The sequence below is a fragment of the Pseudorasbora parva genome, chromosome 25 (assembly GCF_024679245.1).
Source record: "Pseudorasbora parva isolate DD20220531a chromosome 25, ASM2467924v1, whole genome shotgun sequence".
Classification (NCBI taxonomy): Eukaryota; Metazoa; Chordata; class Actinopteri; order Cypriniformes; family Gobionidae; genus Pseudorasbora; species Pseudorasbora parva.
In genome coordinates this window covers 6,243,031-6,267,629 of record NC_090196.1, presented here as the reverse complement: position 1 = coordinate 6,267,629, position 24,599 = coordinate 6,243,031, and the positions used below count along the sequence as shown (strand labels likewise).

Sequence of the window (24,599 nt, the reverse complement as noted above, 5' to 3'; positions counted from 1 at the left end):
AATAGAATTAATTATAAATATAGTATTATAAATATAATATAAATAATTAAAATAATAATAAAAATACTATAAAATTAAATAAATAAAATCAAAAATACAATAAAATGAAAAATAAAATAAAATATTTTAATATTTAATATCAATAAATAATTATTTAATAAAATGAAATAAAAATATTAACAAAAATGACATAAATAAAAAATATATATAATAAAAAATATTTAAATAATAAAATAAAATATTAAAATATAATCAAATAATGAAATAAAATAAAATAAATAAAATGATTAAATAAAATAAAAATAAAATACAATACAATAATAATAAAATAAATAAAACATTATTAAAATATTGTTTAATATCAATAAATAAAATAAAATAACAAAAAATAAATATAACAAAAATTAACAACAAAAAAAAACTTTAAAAGGGACATGAGACATGCAGGCAGACTTTGACCTGATGATGTCTTTGGTTTTGCTCCCGATGTGTTTGAGGTCCAGCTGGAGCTGCAGTCCATCTAGAGGCAGATCCCATAAATGAACCAGCTTTCCCATCTCATCAGGGAATGAGCGCAAACCTTCATTCTGACTGACATCCAGAGACGTCAGGTCCTCCAACATACCGATCTGAGGAGGGATCTAAACCACAAAGCACTTCAAACTCATTTTTTAACAAACATACCCTTTCTGGGGTAGACAGACCAAAACTGCACTGAATAAAAGTGTGATACGAATCGTACCTCAGTGAGCTTATTGGCGCTTAGATGAAGTTTCTCCAGTCGGGCCCACTTGTACACCGGGCCGCTCAGGTCGAGTGTGGAGATGTGATTGTGACTGAACATCAGCTCTCTCAGGTTTACACTGACCCAGGAAGTCGGACCCAAGAGAACGCCAATGCTGTTATTTCTCATGTCCACCGAACGCAAACTGATCAGACAAAGAGACAGGCGTTAAAAGAGCACATTATAAAACAGTATCAAAAGGAGCCGTCCAAGTTCAAAACAAGTTAGGCTTTATTAACAGCATCTTTAACCAGAGTGCAAATTATACAGTTATTAAGACTTTAGGAGGGGTTATGATTTATGATTGATAATTTCTGCCAGTAAATTTGCAAAATCTTTGGCAAAAACTTTTTTAGCAATGTTATTGTGAGATATCTAATGTCAGATAGAGAGAGAGAGAGAGAGAGAGAGAGAGAGAGAGAGAGAGAGAGGCACTTACAATGGCAAGCTCATGATTATTTCAGGAACACTTGTAAAATTGTTCTGTGATAATTTAATGGTGGTTATTTTTGAAGGAAGGTGCGACAATGAACCTGCATGAAAACAACAGAAACAATCAAGAACACGATTTTCGAGAATTATCCATCATACTTTTCATGAAACAAAGTTAAAAAAAACTATTTAACATCTGGAAAGTGCCATTCTTGATTTTATCCAATGTGAACGGATTGGATGGTTAAAAGTAGACGCCCATTTTGTGGCGACAGCAAGTCATGCTGTTAGTCATGTGTATTGTAATGTTAACCGGTTAATGTTATAATATACATGTGTTAGGTAACTTTAAAAACGTAAACAAAAATGTGCAATGTCGTCTTTGCAACTAACTGAAATAAATACGTTTAAGTAGTAAAATAACTAAAACTAAAATGTATTAAATCTGTCTAGAAATATATATAAAAGGTTTCAAAAAACTGAAAATACAAAAATAAAAGAAAAGTATCAAAGAAAAGAAAAGAAAAAAATATCAAATAAATAACACTGGTCTAAACCAATTACTAAATAGATATTTGCCTATTGAAAGATAATTTGCCTAATTTGCTTTAAAGAGTTGGGCAGACTCACTGATTTGGTTGACTGAAGCGATGAAAGTTTCCATCTTGAGACATTCAGTGAGGAAATTGTCTGAAACCATTTTAACTTGATTCTTACAGACATCTAAAACTTTCAATTCAGCCAGACAGAGAGGGAGAGACAGTTCTGAGATCTGATTGCTGAAAAAATAAATAAAGTTTACTGTGCATACAACCTTTTCACACTTATGTCTATCTTATAACAATTATAAAAAGAACAAAATGACAGCACCAAGCCCAATTATCCCATCATTACCCCTCCAATGAGAGCTCCTCCAGTTTGTCCATGGCCTGACTGAGCTGGAAGGGGAAGACGGTGATCTGGTTGAAGGAGAGGTTGAGTTGCCGTAAGGTCGGACTGCACACCTTGGGGTCCAGCAGCAGAAGTGGACCGATGCAGTTGCGTGACACGTTGAGCGTGCTCAGTGCGGGTAAACGCAGGAGCTCTCCAGGAAGTGACTGCAGTTGGTTACCTTGGAGATCTAGACGGGTTAGACTTCTTAAACTCTAAGGAAAAGAAAACATATCATTTTGAACATACTCTTCTTATTACGTAATGGTAGTGTTATGTAACCATTATAATTGTAGAAATTGTAAATATAGCTGCAATATAGGGCCCACTAAATTGTAATGAGATATAATTGCTTAAAATATTTCATTACAATTTTGTCCTGTACAATTTTGTGTACCTCCCCACATGCATCATGCTGAAAGCATTCTTTAGAAATGTTGGCCCATATTGATAGGATAGCATCTTGCAGTTGATGGAGATTTGTGGGATGCACATTCAGGGCATGAAGCTCCCGTTCCACCACATCCCAAAGATGCCCTATTGGGTTGAGATCTGGTGACTGTGGGGGCCATTTTAGGGCAGTCAACTCATTGTCATGTTCAAGAAACCAATTTGAAATGATTCGAGCTTTGTGACATGGTGCATTATCCTGCTGGGAGTAGCCATCAGAGGATGGGAACATGGTGGTCATAAAGGGATGGACATGGTCAGAAACAATGCTCAGGTAGGCCGTGGCATTTAAACGATGCCCAATTGGCACTAAGGGGCCTAAAGTGTCCCAAGAAAACATCCCCCACACCATTACACTACCACCACCAGCCTGCACAGTGGTAACAAGGCATGATGGATCCATGTTCTCATTCTGTTTACTTCAAATTCTGACTTTACCATCTGAATGTCTCAACAGAAATCGAGACTCATCAGACCAGGCAACATTTCTCCAGTCTTCAACTGTCCAATTTTGTTGAGCTCGTGCAAATTGTAGCCTCTTTTTCCTATTTGTAGAGGAGATGAGTGGTGCCCGGTGGGGTCTTCTGCTGTTGTAACCCATCCGCCTCAAGGTAGTGTGTGTTGTTGTGGCTTCACAAATGCTTTGCTGCATACCTCGGTTGTAACGAGTGGTTATTTCAGTCAAAGTTGCTCTTCTATCAGCTTGAATCAGTCGGCCCATTCTCCTCTGACCTCGAGCATCAACAAGGCATTATCTCCCACAGGACTGCCGCATACTGGAGGTTTTTCCCTTTTCACACCATTCTTTGTAAACCCTAGAAATGGTTGTGTGTGAAAATCCCAGTTACTGAGCAGATTGTGAAATACTCAGACCGGCCCGTCTGGCACCAACAACCATGCCACGCTCAAAATTGCTTAAAGGGGGGGTTCATGCATACTGAGCTTTTTACACTGTTAAAGACTTGGATTCCCATCCTAAACATAGACAAAGTTTCAAAAACTAATGTTGGACGTTTGATGGAGTATTTCTGTGTCAAAAATACTCCTTCCGGTTTCTCACAAGTTTCGGAGAGTTTTTTTCGAGTATGGGTCTACTTGACGTTAATAAGAGCGGAAGGTCCTTGTATGGGCCGTACGGGCTCTTCTCCCGGTAGGGTGCGCGCGCGCGTGACTAGAGCACGCTGTAAACAGTCTCTCAGATGCAGATCCAGTCGTCCGTGAACACTTATGTGGCGCCGCGCTTCTCTTTATTCCTATGGGTGACGTCGAGCGACTTAAACGCTTCAGCACAGCATTCCGGGAAGGCAGCGCTGCATTTGAACCGATTTGAACGCAGAAATGACGGGAAGCTTCACAACATCATTTCAGTTGCGTCTCAAAATGGATTTACACGCCACTGCTGTCAGGACTTTACCAAATCATACCAAAGAAGTGTGTTTTTGACGGAGCAGTCCCAGCGATAAAGCTTCGGTCCTGCTTTGGAAGCAGCCGGTGAGTTAACTTAAACTGCTTCAAATGTCTGTGCTTTTGGCTACGGACGCATGAGTAAACATCAGTAAACGACACGATCGCGTGCTTCGTCATTCAAATGCGCTAACGGACTCCATTGTTGTTCTCTGTATAACGTTACAGTATTCTGACGTGCAAAACCGTTTTGCATGCTACTTCTAAGGTCGAGTCGCATACAATAGTCCATTAACCGAATCATGTCCTCATACACTGCGAGTAAACACACAGAAATGTGGAGAGGCCATTAAATACAGTAACTTACATACCACAGAGACGGACGTCCTGATGTTGCCGTTTCTCCTGTTCAATTTATTTCTCCCTCAGATTTGATTGTGGATCATTATCTGTATTAGCTGAGATAGAGGGGATTTTCCACGCTTGAGGACGTCACCGCTTTGCGCGCTTGTCATTCTTTAGCTCCACCCACACGATACGCCTCCAGGCGCTCGGTTTTTTCCGGAAAGACTCGGTACAGCCTATATTTCTTTTATAAATATGATAAAACTAAAGACTTTTCGGAGATATGAAGGATGCAATACTACTCTATAGGTACTCAAGATTGACATGAGATTGACTGAAACTGAGTGTTTCACCCCCCCTTTAAATCACCTTTCCTTCCCATTCTGACATTCAGTTTGAGTTCAGGAGATTGTCTTGACCAGGACCACACCCCTAAATGCATTGAAGCAACTGCCATGTGATTGGTTGATTAGAAAATTGCATTAATGAGAAATTGAACGGATGTTCCTAATAATCCTTTGGGTGAGTGTATATATATATACACACACACACACACACACACACACACACACACACACACACACACACACACACACACACACACACACACACACACACACACACACACACACATTGTAGAAACAGTACAGAATGGGTCTTGAGTGCTGTTCAATGTTGACTTTATCAGCATGCTGCTTTAATAATACTGTCAAAATGTTTCCACACACCTGGCAGAGAACACTGGGAAACTCTGATAGACTGTTGTTGCTCAAATCCAGCCGAAGAAGGTTTTCAACCTGTCGCTTGAGCGAGCTCACATCCATCAAACAGGACAGATCGCTCAACTCATTCCCTGACAGGTCGAGCAGATGGATGGGGTCTTTGTCTATGGCCAGAGGAAGAGCACCAGGAGTCAAGCTTTCAATGAAACCCTGCCCTGTAGAGATAACACAACAAAATACACAATGATGAGGAGAAATTCGTAGAACTAGTTCACATGTCTGAAAGCATGTTATAGAGTATGTACCTCTGGTGTTGTGAGAGTTAAACCGCTTACGCAGAGGGATGCTTTGATCTGTCTCACGGTGGCTTCCCTGTACAAAGACATCAAGTTAAAGTTAAAATCCAAGCCCACACCCCACCAAAAGTGCATCTGTTTGATCTAGTACCTCTGAATGAATACGTCTACGTCGACTGTGATGTCTCCAAGAAGGTTTCCTTGCCACTTCTGGTGAATCGTTGGAAAGCGATAATCCATGTGGTGATCCATCACTCCCTACCAATGGAACACCACAGTCATTATTCCACATAAATAATAATAATATAAGTGTGATTTGCTTGCTGTGAGACAATTAACATTATTAAATGAATAACAGGATATGCAGATTAATTAATCAACTTAATTGGAATAAATAATTTGTCAATATTTATTCAGAATAATCCAGTAATTATCAATACATACAAACTTTTTCAGCATATCATGAAGTTGTAAAGGCAATGCAAAAAATGACCCACATCCAACTAAATGATGTTTCCATGAGAATCATCTTACCGTCACTCTCCAAGTCATCAAACATGAAGACCAAGCTCTCATCTAAGGAAATGTGCGAGTCGTCGCTTTCCTCATCCGTAAAATATCCCGAAGTGCTGACATCACTCAGTAATCTACTAACTCCCAAAAACCCTTTCCTCCTCTGGAGTGACAAGATCTGTCTGGCCAAACATTGACCTTTACCTTAAGAGAGATTTACCACAAAGAATAGATTTACAATCAACACTCAGGCTGGTTATTGTTATGTATAATTCAATTCCCAACATACTTCTAAAGTAAATGACAAACTGATACTCTAGAAGTCACAAGTCAAGGGATTTCAACTTCAAATGAAAAAGGTGTGGTTCATTTTACTGAATGTGCATGTGGCAAGCAGGACAGGGCATTGGAGCGATTGCAAACGAGCGTCACCTTCACGCCACACCGGTCTCAAGTGTGTCATGGAGGAGCTCCGGATTGATGAAAGGAAGAGTGATGACAGTGAAAGTGGACCAAGCCTGGGACATTTACGTTATGTTTTGTTTATGTGTGTGTGGCAGTCATCCTTGAGGGGCTGCCATTTACTTTCATTTTGTTTTTGTTTATTTTATGATATTAAAGTTAGGTTTGAACGTCTGCCGGTTCCCTCCTCATTCCTTTATCACTAACCTTGCTACATTGGTGCTGAGCCTGGGAGGAAGGAGGAATGTGCTGTCATAGAGCCCTTGCCACTGTGGGAAATTCGTGGCGCTATCGAGAATGGCTGAACAGAGTCTGCTTCCATGGGTGCTTGATGCGATGGGCTGGAGTGAGTTGCTGGCTGGACAGACTAACTCGCTGCCAGCCGGCGTTTGCTGAGGCCAGAGCTTGCTGCTGTCCGCCATGATAGGGAGGACCAGGGATGGGGAACTCCTACCCGCTGCCCAAACCTGGAGGAGCTGTTGCCGTCCACCATCCGTCGGAAGAGTCAGAGGGCCGTCCACCGAGGGCTATCCAGCACCACCGCCAGGCATAGTGGTGGAGTTCACCCAACTGGTAAAGGACCGGATAGAAGTGCGTTTTGGGAACCAATTCCAGATTTTTTTCTCTCTCTCCCCTCTGTCATTTCTATCTCCTTTTCTCTCGCCTCGTCTGTCCTTATCCCCAGGTGCTGCGGCCAGTCTCAAGGGTACCCACCCGGGGTATGCAGCAAGCCGAGAGCCGTGAGAATGGTGTGAGGCCGGTGGCGCAAATGATAATGAGCAATTTAAAGAGCACAGAGTTGGATCATTTGCATAATATCATTATGGATCATTTGCAATCTACCAAATGATACTGCAAATTAGCATGTGGTTTAAGACATGCCATTTTTAAATAATGGTGCAAATACCAGTAAGGCCGTTGGAAGCTCAGAATGTTCAGTCTTCTAAATTGAAGGACTGCTTCCCGAGTGGCTCTGACTCTTGCCCAGCGCTTAGGAAGCTGCCATTCATCAATGAACTTCACATCAAAGTGTCTATTATCTTTTATCAGCCTTACTTCACTAGCCTCATTAGTGTACAGGAACAGGGCTATGCTTGCGTCCCAGCAAAAGAGACCCTCTCGCCCTCGCCAGCGCAAGTTCCATACAGGGAAGCACAATTGCCAATGTTTAAACAGTTCATGCCACAAAGAGCTCAAGTGCCTTCGGCAGCTGCCAACCACTCCAGAGAGATCTTTGCAACTGAAGGAGGCTCCTTAGGTTGATGAGACGTTGCATCCATTACCTCTTGCCCCTCTGTGGGCCAGAGCCCTTGCAGGTTCACTGAGCTTAATTTGGCAGCTAAGCCCGACCAGCCTTCAGCAATACAGAGCCGTCCCTGATTCGTTTGTCAGGAAGCAGAGGGCAGGCCCTCCAGAGTTAGTCGAAAACTACCAAAGCATATTCACCTTTCTCTGAGCTGCCCTCCAGAGCCAAACCTGTCAGTACAGATGTACGCGAGATGTGATTTGGTTGACAGCAGGCAGGTTGTACGGTCCGACAGCAAAATACTTTCATGCGTTGTTCTTGGTTCCTTGAAGCCTTGCCTCACATCAGATTTCGTAAATATGTCAGAAAATAGGGTTGCCCTCAATAATTATGCTTTCTTCCCTTAGTGGAGATTCGAACTTGAAATGAAGTGTTTTCCAGGGAAGTGAAATGCTTTTCCCCAGAGTGGAACCCCAAATTCAGACAAATTCAAATAACCTCAGGCATTGTTGGTGGGAGATGCAGAAGACTTTCTCCCCACAAGCTGGTTGGAGATGACCTATAGGACAGTGTCAGGCGATGTAGTCATTGATAACTCAGATGGCAGTACCACAATTATAAGTATGGAATTTAACTTTCTGCCCACTTGTCTTCGTGGAAACTTCTGCCGAGTACTGTTCAATTTTAGTTAGTGAGCAAGTCCTCTTGCTCTTGCAGAAAGAAGTGATACAGGAGTTTCCTCCCTCAGAGGAGAGGAGCGGTTTCTACATCTGCTATTTTCTTGTGCTTTTCACGGAGGCCTGCGTCATATTTTAGACAGACGACACATTAACTACTCTCTGGGTCAAGACAAGTTTAGAGCGTTGATGCAGAAGTATATTCTTCTGATTCAACCAGGAAGCTGGTTTGTCACTGTGGATCTGGCTTCTTTTCATATTTGGATCATCCACAGATACAAGGAGTTTCTCAGTTTTGCATTCAGGGGTAAAGTATACCAATATCAACAATAAGCACCACCCAGGGTTGTTCTTATAGCATCAGCTACCAAAGCAGGGAATTATAGGTTATATGCATAATCCAGATGTTTTTGGTTGTGCTAGTGAATCAAATTATCTCGCCCTTTTTTCTGATATTCATATTTAACATGTTTAGAACATGGCTTTGAGATCTCTATTGAAGATATGTATGCCAAACTAAATACACACCAAACTTCAAACATTATGCATTGCCAGACCTTGTGAATAGACTTACTGTTCTTGTTGCCGGTTGGAGATTGAGTCCTGCACTCAGAGAGCAGAGCGCTGAGCCATGTTGCCTTCATTTGTCCGAGGCGGAAGCTCCCAAGGCACAGGGCATTGTTGGTGTGGTCCAGGCCCAGACGGCCGAGCAGGAGGATGACCGCAGGGTCGTCACTCCTCCTGACACACACGGTCAGAGCTCCACGTAACTGCTGCTCATGAACACCTGCGGAAACTAGCAGTTCCAGCAAGGCCAGAGGAGCCCCCCGATCACAAACCTGCACAAATACAGCCACACGTTCTTTACTGCTAGGATTGGCAATAAAGGTCCTGTTCTTTTGTTAGTCAAGCTTTCTTAAATAAAGGTAGTGGAATAAATCCAAGAGTATGCTTCACAATGTTTGATGAGAGACCCGCCGATATGATTGTAAAGGGTTTGGGGTGTACTGTAGTACATAGTAAAAGGGATTGCAGGGCTTAACATTAAGCTTTGTCATGAGTTTGTCCTTTGGACAAGTAAATCTGTAATAAGTAATAAAGTTGCTTGTCCAGAAAGGGATTTTTTGTGGTATAAATCTAATTCTTATAAAGCAATATTCTCATCCATGTTCTATCATTGAGACATTCTTTCAAACGATTCGTTCAAACAGCTGCTTCATTCGTCACTGAATTTTTGACTCAAATTTTGAATCAATTCGTTCAGTAATGAAAACACTATCACTGTGAGATGCGCTATGTTTCTGCTGTAATCTATGTTCGGAACTATTTTCGCTGCTGAAACAGAACAAAAACAGTTTGTGATGAAGAGATAATCAGCGTTATTCACTTCACCTGTCAGTGGTGATAATGTTATGACTGATCGATGAATATTATTCACAAACGCTGTGCTAAGTGAGCTGATCGATAGGAAATACGTTTTTGAAAACTAATTACATGGAAAAGCATGGATTATATCTGTTTATTAAAATATATGGTTGACTAACTACAAGGGAAGAAGGAGTCCCATATGAGACTCCAAGTCACAGTTCATCACTTGGCACAGCGTTCGTCGCTCGACTCGTCGAGACTGTTTTCCAAGATGGCGCCTATCCGTAAACACGTAATGTACTATCTTCTTATTAAACTGTTTGTAGACTTACAAAGTTCTCAATGCTTTGGTTTTCATGTAGGGACCCTCATTATGCTACCGTGTTAGTGTGAGGCTATTTTGAGCCTTGTTAGTGGTGTTAACTAGTGATTTAATTTGACTTATCCTATGCCCCTACACTAGCGTTATAAGCTAATCCGTTTTTAGAGACAAAACTCTTTACATTCGATTTCATGAAAACGCATCCGATCTACTCGGTAACCATGTGTTAATTACCCCTAGGTTAATTTTTCACCAGAGTTGTCCTTGAAGGTTCATATACCAGACCTGATATATGAGCGAATCGCTCTTCGTTTTCTTGTTGATGTCGGCGCCCAGCTTAACGAGACATTCTGCCATGTCCACATCCGCGTCCTCACACGCTCTCTCCAGCAGCATGTACATGATCTCAGCGTCCGCCACCATCTTAGACAGGCACAGGCAACTCATTCCCTGCAACTGAAGCCCAACACAAGATAGACTTATCAGGGGATCTTTCTTTGTTTGAGTCCAAAAGCTTACAGTTTCATTTTCTCACTTGATCTCGCCGCTGGTCTGCCGTCTTCTCCCGCAGGATCTGAAAGATCTCCTTCTCGAACGCTTCTTTCTGTAGCCATACTGCGGCGCTCGAGCAGGTGTCCAACAACTTCCACACCGCCTGGAACCCCTAATGGCCAAAAAACACACACTGTTAGGAACAACAACAAACCTTTTGATTTTGAACTGATTCAAATTCTACTGAACTACCTTTAGAAGCATGACTGTGTCCTCTTTGTGTTGTCGTACAGAGCTGACCAAAACAGAGGCCAGTACAGGCCCCGTCGTACGGGACAGCTTCTTCTTAGAGATGAGGTGGAACAGAAGACTAAGAGCCCAGTAGTGAATATCTACAAACGGTAATGAGTTTCGATTATTATACAGTTGTGCTTATATTAACATACCCTACGGGTGACTATTAGCCTGGATGCCAGCCGAACTTAGCCCCGCCCACAACATTTTTAGGTCGGGCAATTCGGTCTGGCCTTGCTCCATAGAGGAGTAATTATCTCTGAACAGAAACTGTTCGGACCAATGAAATCATCAGAGCGGGCTTTAGACGATGACGGAGTCGGACAGATGATAAACAGTAACGTAATCATGCACGTCATCAAAGGAGCTTGGATTATATTTACCCGAATCCTAAACGGAGAGCTTGTTTGTATCTGCATTCACCTTCACAATATCTCTCAAAGATGATGCTCATGTTGGGTAAGTGCTCTGTGTATCAATACATTCTTTTATTTTTTTTACAACACCGGCAAAGATCGTTTTTCCAGCGCGCGTGCAGACAGGGTTGCCAAGTTTTTACAACAAAATCCGTCAACTACTAGCCCTAAACTTCTCGGGGGGGTTCTCCGGGGGAAAAATTGTGTTTGGGGGGTAAAATGTGTGTTATTTTGGCAAGGTTGCCTGCTAAAATTTGCACTCACGGGTCTATATATCACATAATAGTCGCTTCAACCCTTGGACATATAAAACAACCACAGAAAAAAAAACGCGGACTTGGCAACACAGTGCAGTTGAGCTCTGTCTGTTGACATTTGACAATGTGTCGCTTCGTTGCTCTCATTGGTTTGCTCCATTATGAGGCGTGTTTCAACCGAACCAGGAAAGACATCAATTGGTAGACCAACAAAGATCTATCCAATTGATGTCTTTCCTGGTTCGGTTGAAACACGCCCCATAATCACAGCCCAATGGAGCATCAGACTCATATTCTGACTAGAATTGAGTATGACCACGTCAGGCTAGGTGACTATGTAAGAGGTTAAGGATTATTATTATTTTTTAAACCTTTACATGCCAGTTAGATGGTCTCTTCCTGTCTAAGGGGCCATACACACCGAATGGGTTTTTCTGTTTAAAAACGTGAGACACGAGAGTGGAATGAAAACTTATGTTCTAAAGACACATTTTTAAAATTCAGATTTTTGAATGTTGTGTCATCTTTCTGACATCTGTCTAGCATGTTTGCATAGAAAAACATTTGAAATGCATTACGGTGGAACTTAAAAACGCATTCTGTGTACATTATAACGGTCCCAAGTGGCCGTTTTGGCCGCCCCTCCGTGTTTTCTAACGGACCCCAGACAAACTAAACAATTCAATTACACTTCAAATCATTTTTCCCCAAAGTTGATTTCTGTCATTGTAGGCAGTTTTTAAATCACAATGATTTAATTTCAAGTGTTTTTTCTTAGTTTTAGTTATTTATTTATTTAGTTAATGGGGGGGGGGGGGACGTCATGATTGACAGCTGAGATTGACGTCTTCTCTGAGTAAAGTTGACACTGAGGCAGTAACAGACTTTTCTCAGGATTTTTGGGAGCAGATTGGAGCTTTAGCTTTAATTTCTACATTTCCATAACTGTTCATTTCCATAGACAGTAAAAGAAATGGACAGAGCGTTCCCATAGACGTCAACGCCGGAAAATGAAGTCAATCAGAGGCACTCACTTCCTGATGGCTGAGCGAACTGCTCAGGCTCAGACTGAGCTTGACGACGTAGATAAGACGTAAGCCTCCTGTCTGGCAGCTGCAGGTCTTCTAGTAGTTGTGGAAAGTGAAATCTGAATCCCGTTGGTTAATTGCTTTTGGTTCTCCCCATTCTTATCCCTTGACTTTATCAGACTTTATGTCTCCACGTCCCCCCGACTGTCTCAGAGACAGTAAAAGATTGCTTCTGAGCAGCTCCTCCTGTCTATACGGTAATTTCTCTACTGTGCGACAGAGCCGGTATGCTGAATCGTTAGCCTATTTTCCCAAAAACAGCTTCTACGAGGCGATAGTCTAAGATACAAGGTAATGGAGCCTTTTATGCATTGTCGTGTTTCTTTATAAATAATCAATGGACAAATGGAGTCTTTAAACGCCTCAGATGTAAAGTTATTCACTGTCAAAGTGACTCAAAAATGAATGGGAGTCAATGGGATGCTAACAGCAGGTGATGGCTTGGTTAGCAATGGCACTAACAGACTTTATGGGTGGTACGCTTTCTGAGTCCTAGATTACCCCCTTGTTTATTTCACGGCAACATAATAAACTGTTCTGCATCTGTGAGAGTGTGGGCGGACTTTTGATATCACAGCTCTACTTCCTGCTGTGCAGACTCCGTCCCAAATCTGCGCAAGATGTCAATGCCGTTTTCGGACACTGGCGGCTTCACTTTTCTTCAGTGGAATTGTCCATATATTTTTTTTTTTTACAGTCTATGATGTTGACACTCAAAAGTCTGGCTATGCGTGGCGGGGATAAGAAGCAGGGGCTTGTGATCTACAGGCACGGAGGAGTGATTAAACTCACCGCGCTCCTGTGGAAACATCTGCAGCGTATGAAGAACCGTGTCTATCGCCCCCTGCTGGCACATGAGGTCAACAGCTCCAGAACAGTCGGCTAGTGCTGAGAGTACACCAAGTCCACACTCTTGAATCTCCTTACTACTGATAAACTGAACACACACATCAAAATGAAACACTCCAGACATTTACTTACATTTTAAATAAAAGCCACGTTTCAAGTCCAATTTGAGCCAACAAAAAACATAACGGGTCCAATACAAGTTCAACTCTATGGACAGCATTTCTGGCAAAATGTTGAATTTTTTTACTTTAAAGAAAAAAACTTGTTTACAGTAATGAACGTATAATGGAAATCTATGGGGAGGAGAGGCATTCAAGAGGGTTTAAAAACAGAAATGTGAAGTTGCTTATTTTTTTGTTGTTTAAGAGCTTAGATTTTGAGTTTCATAGGAACTTTCTCTTTAATATGTCATGCAGTTACGGTACTCACCCACTGATATGACACTGATCCAAACCTAAGATTTTGTTAATCTTCAAAAAACATATTTTTAATGACAGCTGAGAGATTTCTGTCCCTTCAGGTTTACCACCTGACTGCTGCAGATTAATTTCGGCACTGATAGTGTCGACATAGAAACGCATAAATCCGAGTCTGAGGATGTGAACAGCTCTGGGTTGAACGTCATCGTAAAAACGTTTGTGACATGGCGCGAACGCAGCATAAGCTCGTTGTTTTGGTTCCACATCTCTGATCGTCGCTGATGACGTGTGATGTTTTTGCGAGCATGTGTGCGGTATGGAAATACATATGTTGACAGCTAGCTAGGACATCATTGCATTTGGACAAACATTTTTTGTTCCAGAGACTTCCACAGAAGACGTATGTACGTTTGCTATCAGGACGTGAAGAAAGCTTCAACTATCAGAACAAAAAAGGTTAATAAAACAACTGGCCTAGCCTACCTTTAAATGTACTAAAACTGAATAACTTCATCATTAGAAATGTGTAATTACAAATACATGACAAGCTTTAATGTGCATTGAACCAAGAACGTCACTTTATTGTCCATGTTGAATTAAGGAAACAAGTATTTACCCTGTTGAGTGCCTCTAGATAGACAGTGTGAGCTCCCTCTAGCACACACTGGTTCTTCAGGACCCGCAGAGACACGCCCACCGTGTCAGGATCCGCTACGGAGCTGCCATGCTCTCTTAAACTCCTGTCTGTGCTCACAGTAAGGGTCAGAGGTCATGTAGGCATATTCCACCGATGAACTCAAAGGACAGTCAGTGGAAAGACACTCTACCTGGGTTGAGAAGAACTAAACTCGCTCTGAGTCCCTCCAGCTGAACTTCAGGAACGAAGTTATGTGCCTTCAGAGCAATCAGGATCTGTCGGAGAACCAGCTCCCCTTCATCTAGACCGGCCCTCCTGGAGTAATAAAAAATTGTGATTCCAGTTGCAACGTCATATATGAAACTGTCAGTGACCAGAGGTGTGCTTACGCTCCCTGAAAGAGTGTGTGAAGCAGTTTGCAGGCACTTTCACACACGCCACTGGAACTTGCGTGTTTCCGCATCATATCCACAATGTTGAAATGGATGCCAAGTGATAGCAGCAGAGCTCTCATCCTACCTAAGGTCACAAAAACACAAACGAAGCCATTTCTGAGAGTGCATGTGCAGCAGCTCTTAAAGTGACAATAGCCTAATAAACCGGCTGCTGTCCGTCATTACTGTAAATCACAGAACATAAGACCGAGAAATCACTCACTGCACTTGATTAACTTGTGTAGCTTTAATAAGGATTAATCATTACATTTCTGTAAATGTTCTGCCTGTTAGATCTGCCTGAAAATATTAAAACCTTATATTACAAGGTTACATGGGTCAAAAGAAAGAATCTGAACTGGTCTGACAGGGCCAAAAGAAAAAAATGAGCCCTAAAATATATTGAAGGGCAGGTAAATGTGACATTTATTATAATTGGTTTATATGAAGATTGTTTTAAGCTCACTTAAATTAAAAGGTATTTTTTTAAAGCAAAAAACAAATGGGATGTCCGCACACTGATAGCACTGCGCTAATGTATTTCAACGTTTAGACCAACAGGTCTCCGTCAGGGACAAACTTAGTGAATTAACTGATTACAGCTCAATCATGTGTACGAGTATCCCACATTTATTATTCCAATATAAAAATATACAAAAAACTGTAATGTTAGGTGTGACTAATCGTGACTAATCATAGAAAAATGTGCGATTAATTTTTTTTTATGATTTATTATGATATTTTTAATATATTTATAATTACACGTCTGAAGATGAAGTTGCAATTTAGCACATTTAAAATGTATCAACTTTAAATTTAATATCAAATAACACACTACAGTTGCAATTTAAAAAAATATGTGCAATTCTTTAAAGCATCACAAAAGTTTATTCAACTTTTAAATGCAATCTTATTACAAATTGTACAATAATAGGTACACTGTAAAACAAATTTGTTGGTTTTTGTTGATTTAACTTAAAAAGGAAGTAACCTGGATGTTAAAATTGAGTTATTTGAAATTAAAAATTCTGAGGAAATTTGTTTAATAAATAGAAACTCAAAATAGTATTGTATCTGAACCACATAAAAATGTGATAAATCATGAAAATAGCACTATTTGGCATGTTTCACTGCGTCATTATAAATAAAACACATGCAATTACCCAATATGCTTACAATATCTTTTAATAATATTTTAATAAAGGTTGTCGAATCTCAAAAAATGTTCATTGCATTAATTTAAAATTTTATTTTCAATGAACTCAAAATTTTAAGGCAACCAGGTTACTTTTTTTCTAAATAATTTTTTACAGTGTGTGTTCAAATTATAACCTGCAAGTACAGCTTTTTTTTTTTTTTTAATATATACATTTAAGCATTTAATACAGTTAAGTGCACTTCTTTTTCACAAAGGATCTGTAAAAATAGTCCATTTTAAATTTTGTTGTGCAACATTGGCCAAATCCGTATTTATATATTAGTTCTATGTACAGAAAGTATGTACATAGGAAATGATATGGACAAGTAGGGGAGCATAATCAAAAAATGACAAATTGGATTCAAACTTCAAAATTCAAACTGAATTTTATAATTTATGACAGTAAACCAGTGTTAAAACATTCACTTCAAAAAGTTATAGCATTATAACAATTAGAGAATGGCTGTAAATTATTTCTCATAAGACTGTGGGCAGTACTAATCTAAAAGCACACACACACACACACACACACACACACACACACACACACACACAGTGTTTCCATGTTTTATGGGGACTTTCCATAGGCGTAATGGATTTTATACTGTACAAACCATATTTTCTATAGGTGCCCCTGCCCCTAAACCTGCTCATCACAGGAAACATTCTGCATTTTTACTTTATCAAAAAAAAACTCCTTCTGTGTGATTTATAAGATATTTTCCTCCTGGGGACCAAAAAATGTCCCCACAAGGACAAGGATTTCGGATATTGCCATCTTTCTGGGGACATTTTGTCCCCATAATGTAGGGATTACCAGCCCACACACACACACACACACACAGAGCCCCTAAACCTTCCCATCATAGGAAACATTCTGCATTTTTACTTTCTAAAAAAAACTCACCCTGTGTGATTTATAAGCCTTTTGAAAAGTGGGGACATGGGTAATGTCCTCATATAGCCCTTTCTTGCTAAAACCTTTAGCAAACTATTTTAGACAGACTGTACTATAATTTGCTACTGATTGTAATCTTTCATAGGGATGATAAGTGAATAGCAGTTGCTGGATTATAAACAGCATATAATATGTTTATGTAATAAAAATGCAGCATAATTCAGAACTATCGTCGCGTGCTGCATACTCACAGTGGTGCTGTGTTAGTGTGCGTAGTGTGCAGGAAGCCGCTTGGAAAACCCCCACACTGGAGGAATGCAAAAGCATGGCGGCCATGATGAGTGTGTGAAGAGGAGGCCTGTGTGACAGAGAAACACATCACATCCTGAGCTCATTAATATATGCCCGCCCACATTTACATATCAGTACCCACTCAGTTTTCAGCAGCTTGACCAGCCCTGATGATAACCGTGCTAACTACCTTCATATGCAGAGGTTAGCCAATCGTAACCCCTTATACATACAGACATATCATAACAATAAAAATAATGCATGTTTCTTTTGTTATTATTGTGTCAAAAATGCAGGATTAAAGCAATTAAAAAGTACCTTGAGCAAAAAAATGATCTATATAATAATCATATTGTTTGTAAAACACGTATGTAACATTGCACAGAATACGAATGGATGCTAACCTTCCTTCCAGCTCCACATGGCTGGACGTGTTGCAATGGAGCAGGAAGCTGTTTAAGGCCCAGCATGCAGCCTCCTGATTGGACAACGAGACAGAAGGTTACACATCCACTTTAGTAAAACCAAAATATTGAGATGATAAGATCTTTTCCGCATTGCAGGCTGAAGCGTGTCACCTGTACTGTGGCGTCTTCAGCATGTCTCTCTAAAGCCGTATAACAGGCCTCTCTCCACACCAGCATCTCCTCCGATTGGCCGCCTTCTTTCTTTCCCAGAACCTCGTCCTCCTTCCACTCGCTGTCCAACCCTTCATTCTGTACGATACACTCCACTGAGAAAAAAAAAAATTAGGAAGGAGCTATGAACATCAAACATCATGCAAAAAATAAATATATATATATATATATATATAAAAATTATTATTATTATACAACAATCAGGCATAAAATTATGACCACTGACAGGTGAAGTGAGTAACTCTGATTATCTCTTTATCACAGCACGTGATGTGTTAGAAGCAGGAGAAATGGGCAAGCGCAAGGATTTGAGCGAGTTTGACAAGGGCCAAATTGTGACGGCTAGACCAGGGGTTTTCAAACTGGGGTCCGGGGACCCCCAGGGGTCCTCCAGAAGGTTCTAAGGGGTCCCCAGAAAATTTCAGAGAATTAAAAGACAAAGCCAAAATGTATAAAGTCTACTGTAACTCTTTTATTTCTAAATATTTCTCTCCTTTCTTGCTGCACTTTCTAGAATTGTATATGTTTGCGTCTTATCTTTAGCGAGTTTTTCTCACTAGTCTCCTTTGTTTTGCTTACTGGGGTTGTAAGGCAGTATTCTTAAGTGAGCTGCTTACATACATTTATTGTGAAAGTTGCTTACACAAATAATTTTTAATTGAAAATTGTTCTTCTTTGGGTTTATACAGCCAACAATAAATATAGCCAGTTTAAGTTGGGACAATATATGTTGTATTTATAATGTCACTAACTATTTATCTAATAATATTTTTTCTAACATAAAAGGATTTTAGAAAGGGGGTCCCTCATAAAGGTTCATCCTATTTGGGGGTCCCTGGCATCATAAAGTTTGAAAACCCCTGGGCTAGATGACTGGGTCAGAGCATCTCCAAAACTGCAGCTCTTGTGGGCTGTTCCCGGTCTGCAGTGGTCAGTATCTATCAAAAGTGCTCCAAGGAAGGAACAGTGGAGAACCGGCCACAGGGTCATGGGCGGCCAAGGCTCATTGATGCACGTGGGGAGCGAAGGCTGGCCCGTGTGGTCCGATCAAACAGACGAGCTACTGGAGCTCAAACTGCTCCAGAAGTTAATGCTGGTTCTGATAGAAAGGTGTCAGAATACACAGAGCATCTCAGTTTGTTGTGTATGGGGCGGCATAGCCGAAGACCAGTCAGGGTGCCCATGCGGACCCCTGACCCCGCCGAAAGCGCCAACATTGGCACGTGAGCATCATAACTGGACCACGGTGCAATAGAAGAAGGTGGCTTGGTCTGATGAATCAGGTTTTTGTTTTTTACATCACGTGGATGGTCGGGTGTGTGTGCGTCGCTTATCTGGGGAACACATGGCCCCCAGGATGCACCTTGGGAAGAAGGCGAGCCGGCGGAGGCAGTGTGATGCTTTGGGCAATGTTCTGCTGGGAAACCTTGGGTCCTCCATCCATGTGGATGTTACTTTGACACACACCACCTACCTAAGCATTGCTGAGACCATGGTCAGCCTTTCATGAAAACGTTATTCTCTGGTGGCTGCGGCTCTTCCAGCAGATAATGCTCCTGACACAAAGCAGAAATGGTTCAGTAATGGTTTGAGGAGCACAACGAGTTTGACTTGTCCTCCAAATTCCCCAGATCTCAATCCAATCGAGCATCTGTGGGATGTGCTGAACAAACAAGTCCGATCCACGGAGGCCCCAGCTCACATTTTACAGGATCTGCTGCGAACATCTTGGTGTCAGATACCACAGCACACACTTTCAGGGGTCTAGTGGAGTCCATGCCTCAATGGGTCAGGGCTGCTTTAGCAGCAAAAAGGGGGACCAACACAATATTAGGTCATAATGTTATGCCTGATCAGTGTGGTCTTGAATCATGACTTATTAATAAATTGTGGACACGATTTAACTAAATTAAAAATATTATAATACATAAATATATTGGTGTTCAATTATTAATATGGGTTCTTATTATTATCATCAATGCTGAAAACAGCTTAATATATTTGAGGACATTTTTCAGGATTCTATGATAAATAGAAAGTTCAGAAGATATATATATATATATGTGTGTGTGTGTGTGTGTGTGTGTGTGTGTGTGTGTGTGTGTGTGTGTGTGTGTGTGTGTGTGTGTGTGTGTGTCTTTACTGACACTTTTGATCAATTTAATGTGATAAATTTATCAAAAATGTATCACAGAACACTGTTATTTTAAATTGTAATAATAATTTTAACGACGTTACTGTTTTTACTTTATGTTTGATCAAATAAATGCAGCCTTGGTGAGTATAAGAGACATCTTAATTATTCCAAAGAAGTGTATATCATATCTGTTTTTAAACCAATTATTCCAATCCTTAAAGATGCTTTATTTTTGACTGTACTAAGGCATAAAAATACCATATAGGCAAGTATCCTTGTGAAATATAGTCAGTCAGGGCCGTACCCACCATTGAGGTCCCCGAGGTCCGGACCTCGGTAATTCTCCGAGGTGTACATAATAGAAGTTGCAAAATAATAGCCTATTAGGCCGGCGTGTCCAAACAGGTGTTCTCGCCTCGCCCGGCGTATGTTTTCAATTGTTTCCAATGGATGCGCCGCACTTTTCGATAGCGCCAACAGCTGGCAGGTTTTGTCCATTTTTACACGTTGAGCGTCCACAGTTCAACGTTGGGTGAACATCAATGTCCAATCACAGTGGAGGAGAGGCGGGACAAATGCCACAACCACTAACCGGCGCTTCGAACAACAAATGATGTTTGACATCACAACACCACAAGAGCGCTTAATAATCAGGGATGCAAACTAATAACGTTTCCTTGACCTGGTTTTCTTGGAAGCCTTCAGTAAATTTACATTTACAACTTTGTTTTTACCGATACAGGCGAAAATGAAAAGACTGCTTTAAACAAAGCTCAGCTTTGAAAAGAGAAAAGATTCAGGGCAAGAGAAGGAGACTGGGGAAAAAAGAAAGAGAGAAGATGATGGCGATGAGACAGAAAGAGCAGGTAGCCCCCTGTGCTCAGAATAGAAAAAGCATTAGCCTACAATATATTCCTAATTGCTACACATAATGTGATTCTGGTCTGTGAAAGCCAGGATAAAGTCTCATAATCTAATATTGAGATTAGGAGCATTCACTCATTGGTTATATTTTCACATTGATTTCTATCTTTGACATGTTCTTACTCATTCAACATTAAATATATCAAGGTTATATGTTCAAATAATGTTCTCTACATAATGTAAACCACAAAAATGTACTTTAGCTAGGTTTTCAAAGACGTAGTCACACATATGTCGTCTTTGGGTCAATTTAACAACAAAACAGATTTTCTGATTTTCTAATTTGGAGTCAATTTTTTTTGCACACTGACATGGTTTTAAAGCTACAGTTAGCTGATTCTTTGATTTTTTTTATGTCTTAAAATGCATATGTAAAGGAGGGAAATGTTTTTTTTTTTTTTTTTTTTAAACCCTCCAAAATTCAAATTTGGACGTCGGTATTTAGAAAATCCTGGGTACGGCCCTGTAGTCAGTTATGTCTTAAGTGAACGTAAATAGTTAAAATGTGTGTTTAACAGTATGTTGGATCCGTGCAGCTCTTAAAGTGACAGCAGCCTAATAAACCCACTGCTGGGGGGGTTAAATTTATTTAAATCTTTTGGAAAAGATGATTTCTGCCACTGCTGTGAACTGACCACCACACAGAATATGAAGAATACCAAAAACTTTAGGAGTCAGCTGATCACGGGAGTCTTGAACCTGTCAAGGTACCAGCACCCTCAGCAAAATATCATCTAATTATGGTTATCGAGAAAATCCCTGAATATACCAATATATCATTTTTTGTTAAAATCACTCATTGCTCTTGACTGGTTGAGCCCCGCTAGAGCAGCTCTAAATCTTCACTGTATTATTAAATTAAAGATAAAAATATGAACAGTGAAAGTAACAGTTGCTCCTGCAATGTACTTTAACAGCCTTTATTAGGCATGAAAATACAACCCCAAATCAGAAAAAGTTGGGACAGTATGGAATGTGCAAATACAATAAAAAAGAAGTGATTTCTAAAATTACTTTGACTTGTATTTCATTGCAGACAATATGAACACAAAATATTTCATGTTTTGTCTGGTCAACTTCATGTCATTTGTAAATATGCATCCTTTCCTGTCATTCAGACCTGCAACACATTTCAAAAAAAGTTGGGACAGTAAAGCATTTACCACTTTGTAATGTTGCCATTCCTTTTCACAACACTTAAAAGACGTTTAGGGACTGAAGACACTAAGTGATGAAGTGTTTCAGGTGTAATTTTGTCCCATTCTTCCTGCAAACAAGTCTTAAGGTGGGCAACAGTACGGGGTCTTCGTTGTCGCATTTTGCGCTTCAAAATGCTCCACACATTCTCTATTGGAGACAGGTCGGGACTGCAGCCAGGCCAGTCAAGTACCCGTACCCTCTTCCTCCGCAGCCAGGACTTTGTAATGTGTGCAGAATGTGGTTTTGCATTGTCTTGTTGAAATATGCATGGACGTCCCTGGAAAAGATATCTTCTTGAAGGCAGCATATTATGCTCCAAAATCTCTATGTACTTTTCAGCATTAATGGTGCCTTCACAGAAGTGCAAGTTACCTTTGCCAAGGGCACTGACACAACCCCATACCATGACAGACCCTGGCTTTTGGACTTGTTGCTGGTAACAGTCTGGATGATCCTTTTCTTCTTTGGTCTGGAGCACACGGCGTCCATTCCTCCCAAAAAATACCTGAAATACTGATTCATCTGACCACAGTACATATTTCCACTGTGTGATGGTCCATCCCAGATGCCTCCAAGCCCAGAGAAGTCGACGGCGCTTCTGGACACTGTTAACATAAGGCTTCCTTTTGGCAAAGTACAGTTTTAAATGGCATTTGTGGATGTAACTACGTATTGTGGTACTTGACAAAGGTTTGCCAAAGTAGTCCTGAGCCCATGTGGTGATATCGCTTATAGATGAATGACGATTCTTGATGCAGTGCCGCCTGAGGGATCGGAGATCACGGTTGTTCAGCTTAGGCTCGCGGCCTTGTCCTTTACGCACTGAAATTCCTCCAGATTCCTTGAATCTTGTAATTATGTTATGCACTGTTGAATGTGAAATATCCAAATCTCTTCCTATCTTTCTTTGAGGAACATTGTTTTTAAACATTTCAATAATTTTTTCACGTATTTGTTGGCAAACTGGCGATCCTCGGACCATCTTTGCTCCTAAAGAATTAGATCTTTCTTGGATGCTGCTTTTGTACCAAATCATAATTTCAATCACCTGTTGACATCACCTGTTTCAAATCACATCATTATTTAACCCTTTTACCTCATTACTAGCCCTAAATTGCTCCTGTCCCAACTTTTTTTGAAATGTGTTGCAGGTCTGAAGGACAGGAAAGGATGCATATTTACAAATGACATGAAGTTGACCAGACAAAACATGAAATATTTTGTGTTCATATTGTCTGCAATGAAATACAAGTCAAAGTAAATTAAGAAATCACTACTTTCTTTTTTTATTTGCATTTTCCAAACTGTCCCAACTTTTTCTGAATTGGGGTTGTAAGTGAAGGAAATGTCTATTTTCCTAAGCCAACTAATGTGATTCATATTCTTTTTGTTTCTCTGCCCAATTATTGTAAAAATTAAAAATGCAATGAAAATACAATTATCGGTTATAGACTTGTTCCGGAAAAAGTGTTATTGGGGCATCCCTATTCTATACCCTCCAATTTTCCCAGGTAAAACATTTCCAACATCAGCAAAATACCTTTTTGGGTTAATGAGAACTGGTCACTAAAAATGCCCAGTCAAGGGTTAATCATGTCCAAAATCACAAAAATATATGAACAAACAGTCTGACAAATATAAATCATAATTAAACGTGTGGGCTCTAAGGGATCCAGTGGAGGGCCGGGTTCTCCTTTTATACTCTACTATCATGATAATGTTAATCACATTGACTCACCGAGCGCGCTCAGACAGGAAAGTGCTGCGATCTGCACTGTGGCATTCTCAGGATAAGACACACACGCTTTCACTGCTACTTTATGGACTCCATTCAGCACCAATATATTGTAGTAACTCTCTGGAGAAAAGTCAAAAACAAGCCAACGCAACTCAAAAAAGCATCAAAACCAAACAGTACTTTTTAAAGGGTTAGTTCACCCAAAAATGAAAATGATTTCATTAATTCCTCACCCTCATGTCGTTGGACACCCGTACCACCTTCGTTCATCTTCAGAACACAAATGAAGATATTTTTGTTGAAAGCTGAGAAAAGCTTCAGAAGGGCCTCCATTGGCATTCAGGACATTCCCACTCACCAGACCCATAAAGGCACTAAAGACTTCGTTACAAAGTCCATCTCACTACAGTGGCTGTACAATCGTTTTAACAAGCGTTTTACCAAAATAATGACTTTATCCGCCAAGTTATTGACGTGAACTCGACGCATGCGCGAGAATAAGATGCAGATTCGCCCTTCATGACCCGGAAGAGGAGGAGTGCCGCTATCGCCTGAGTTCACGGCAGAGACCTACATGGAAGACAGTATCTTGGCGGATAAAGTCATTATTTCGATTTTTTTGCACACAAAAACTATTTGTATCGACGTCTTTAGTGCCTTTATGGGTCTGGTGAGTGGGAATGTCCTGAACGCCAATGGAGGCCTTTCTGAAGCCTTTCTCAGCTTTCAACCAAAATA

The 24,599-nt window shown here is 40.4% G+C and overlaps 1 protein-coding gene across 2 annotated transcripts in view; it reads right to left on the bottom strand.

Annotated features, from left to right (window-relative positions):
- Positions 1 to 24,599, bottom strand: part of lrrk2 (leucine-rich repeat kinase 2) — a 62,875-nt gene that overhangs the window by 28,272 nt on the left and 10,004 nt on the right. For both annotated transcript variants that reach the window (XM_067436166.1, XM_067436165.1), the window contains exons 8-28: positions 23,862 to 23,981; positions 17,803 to 17,957; positions 17,629 to 17,702; positions 17,185 to 17,291; positions 14,793 to 14,922; positions 14,594 to 14,718; positions 14,383 to 14,510; positions 13,291 to 13,435; positions 10,696 to 10,835; positions 10,487 to 10,615; positions 10,237 to 10,407; positions 8,836 to 9,100; positions 5,898 to 6,080; positions 5,515 to 5,621; positions 5,373 to 5,439; positions 5,074 to 5,282; positions 2,111 to 2,361; positions 1,847 to 1,995; positions 1,224 to 1,317; positions 743 to 929; positions 460 to 641 (exon numbers count right to left, since the gene is read on the bottom strand). In XM_067436166.1, coding sequence (XP_067292267.1) covers positions 460 to 641; positions 743 to 929; positions 1,224 to 1,317; positions 1,847 to 1,995; positions 2,111 to 2,361; positions 5,074 to 5,282; positions 5,373 to 5,439; positions 5,515 to 5,621; positions 5,898 to 6,080; positions 8,836 to 9,100; positions 10,237 to 10,407; positions 10,487 to 10,615; positions 10,696 to 10,835; positions 13,291 to 13,435; positions 14,383 to 14,510; positions 14,594 to 14,718; positions 14,793 to 14,922; positions 17,185 to 17,291; positions 17,629 to 17,702; positions 17,803 to 17,957; positions 23,862 to 23,981 — 3,118 coding nt within the window. The remainder of the gene's footprint in view (positions 1 to 459; positions 642 to 742; positions 930 to 1,223; positions 1,318 to 1,846; positions 1,996 to 2,110; positions 2,362 to 5,073; positions 5,283 to 5,372; positions 5,440 to 5,514; positions 5,622 to 5,897; positions 6,081 to 8,835; positions 9,101 to 10,236; positions 10,408 to 10,486; positions 10,616 to 10,695; positions 10,836 to 13,290; positions 13,436 to 14,382; positions 14,511 to 14,593; positions 14,719 to 14,792; positions 14,923 to 17,184; positions 17,292 to 17,628; positions 17,703 to 17,802; positions 17,958 to 23,861; positions 23,982 to 24,599) is intronic.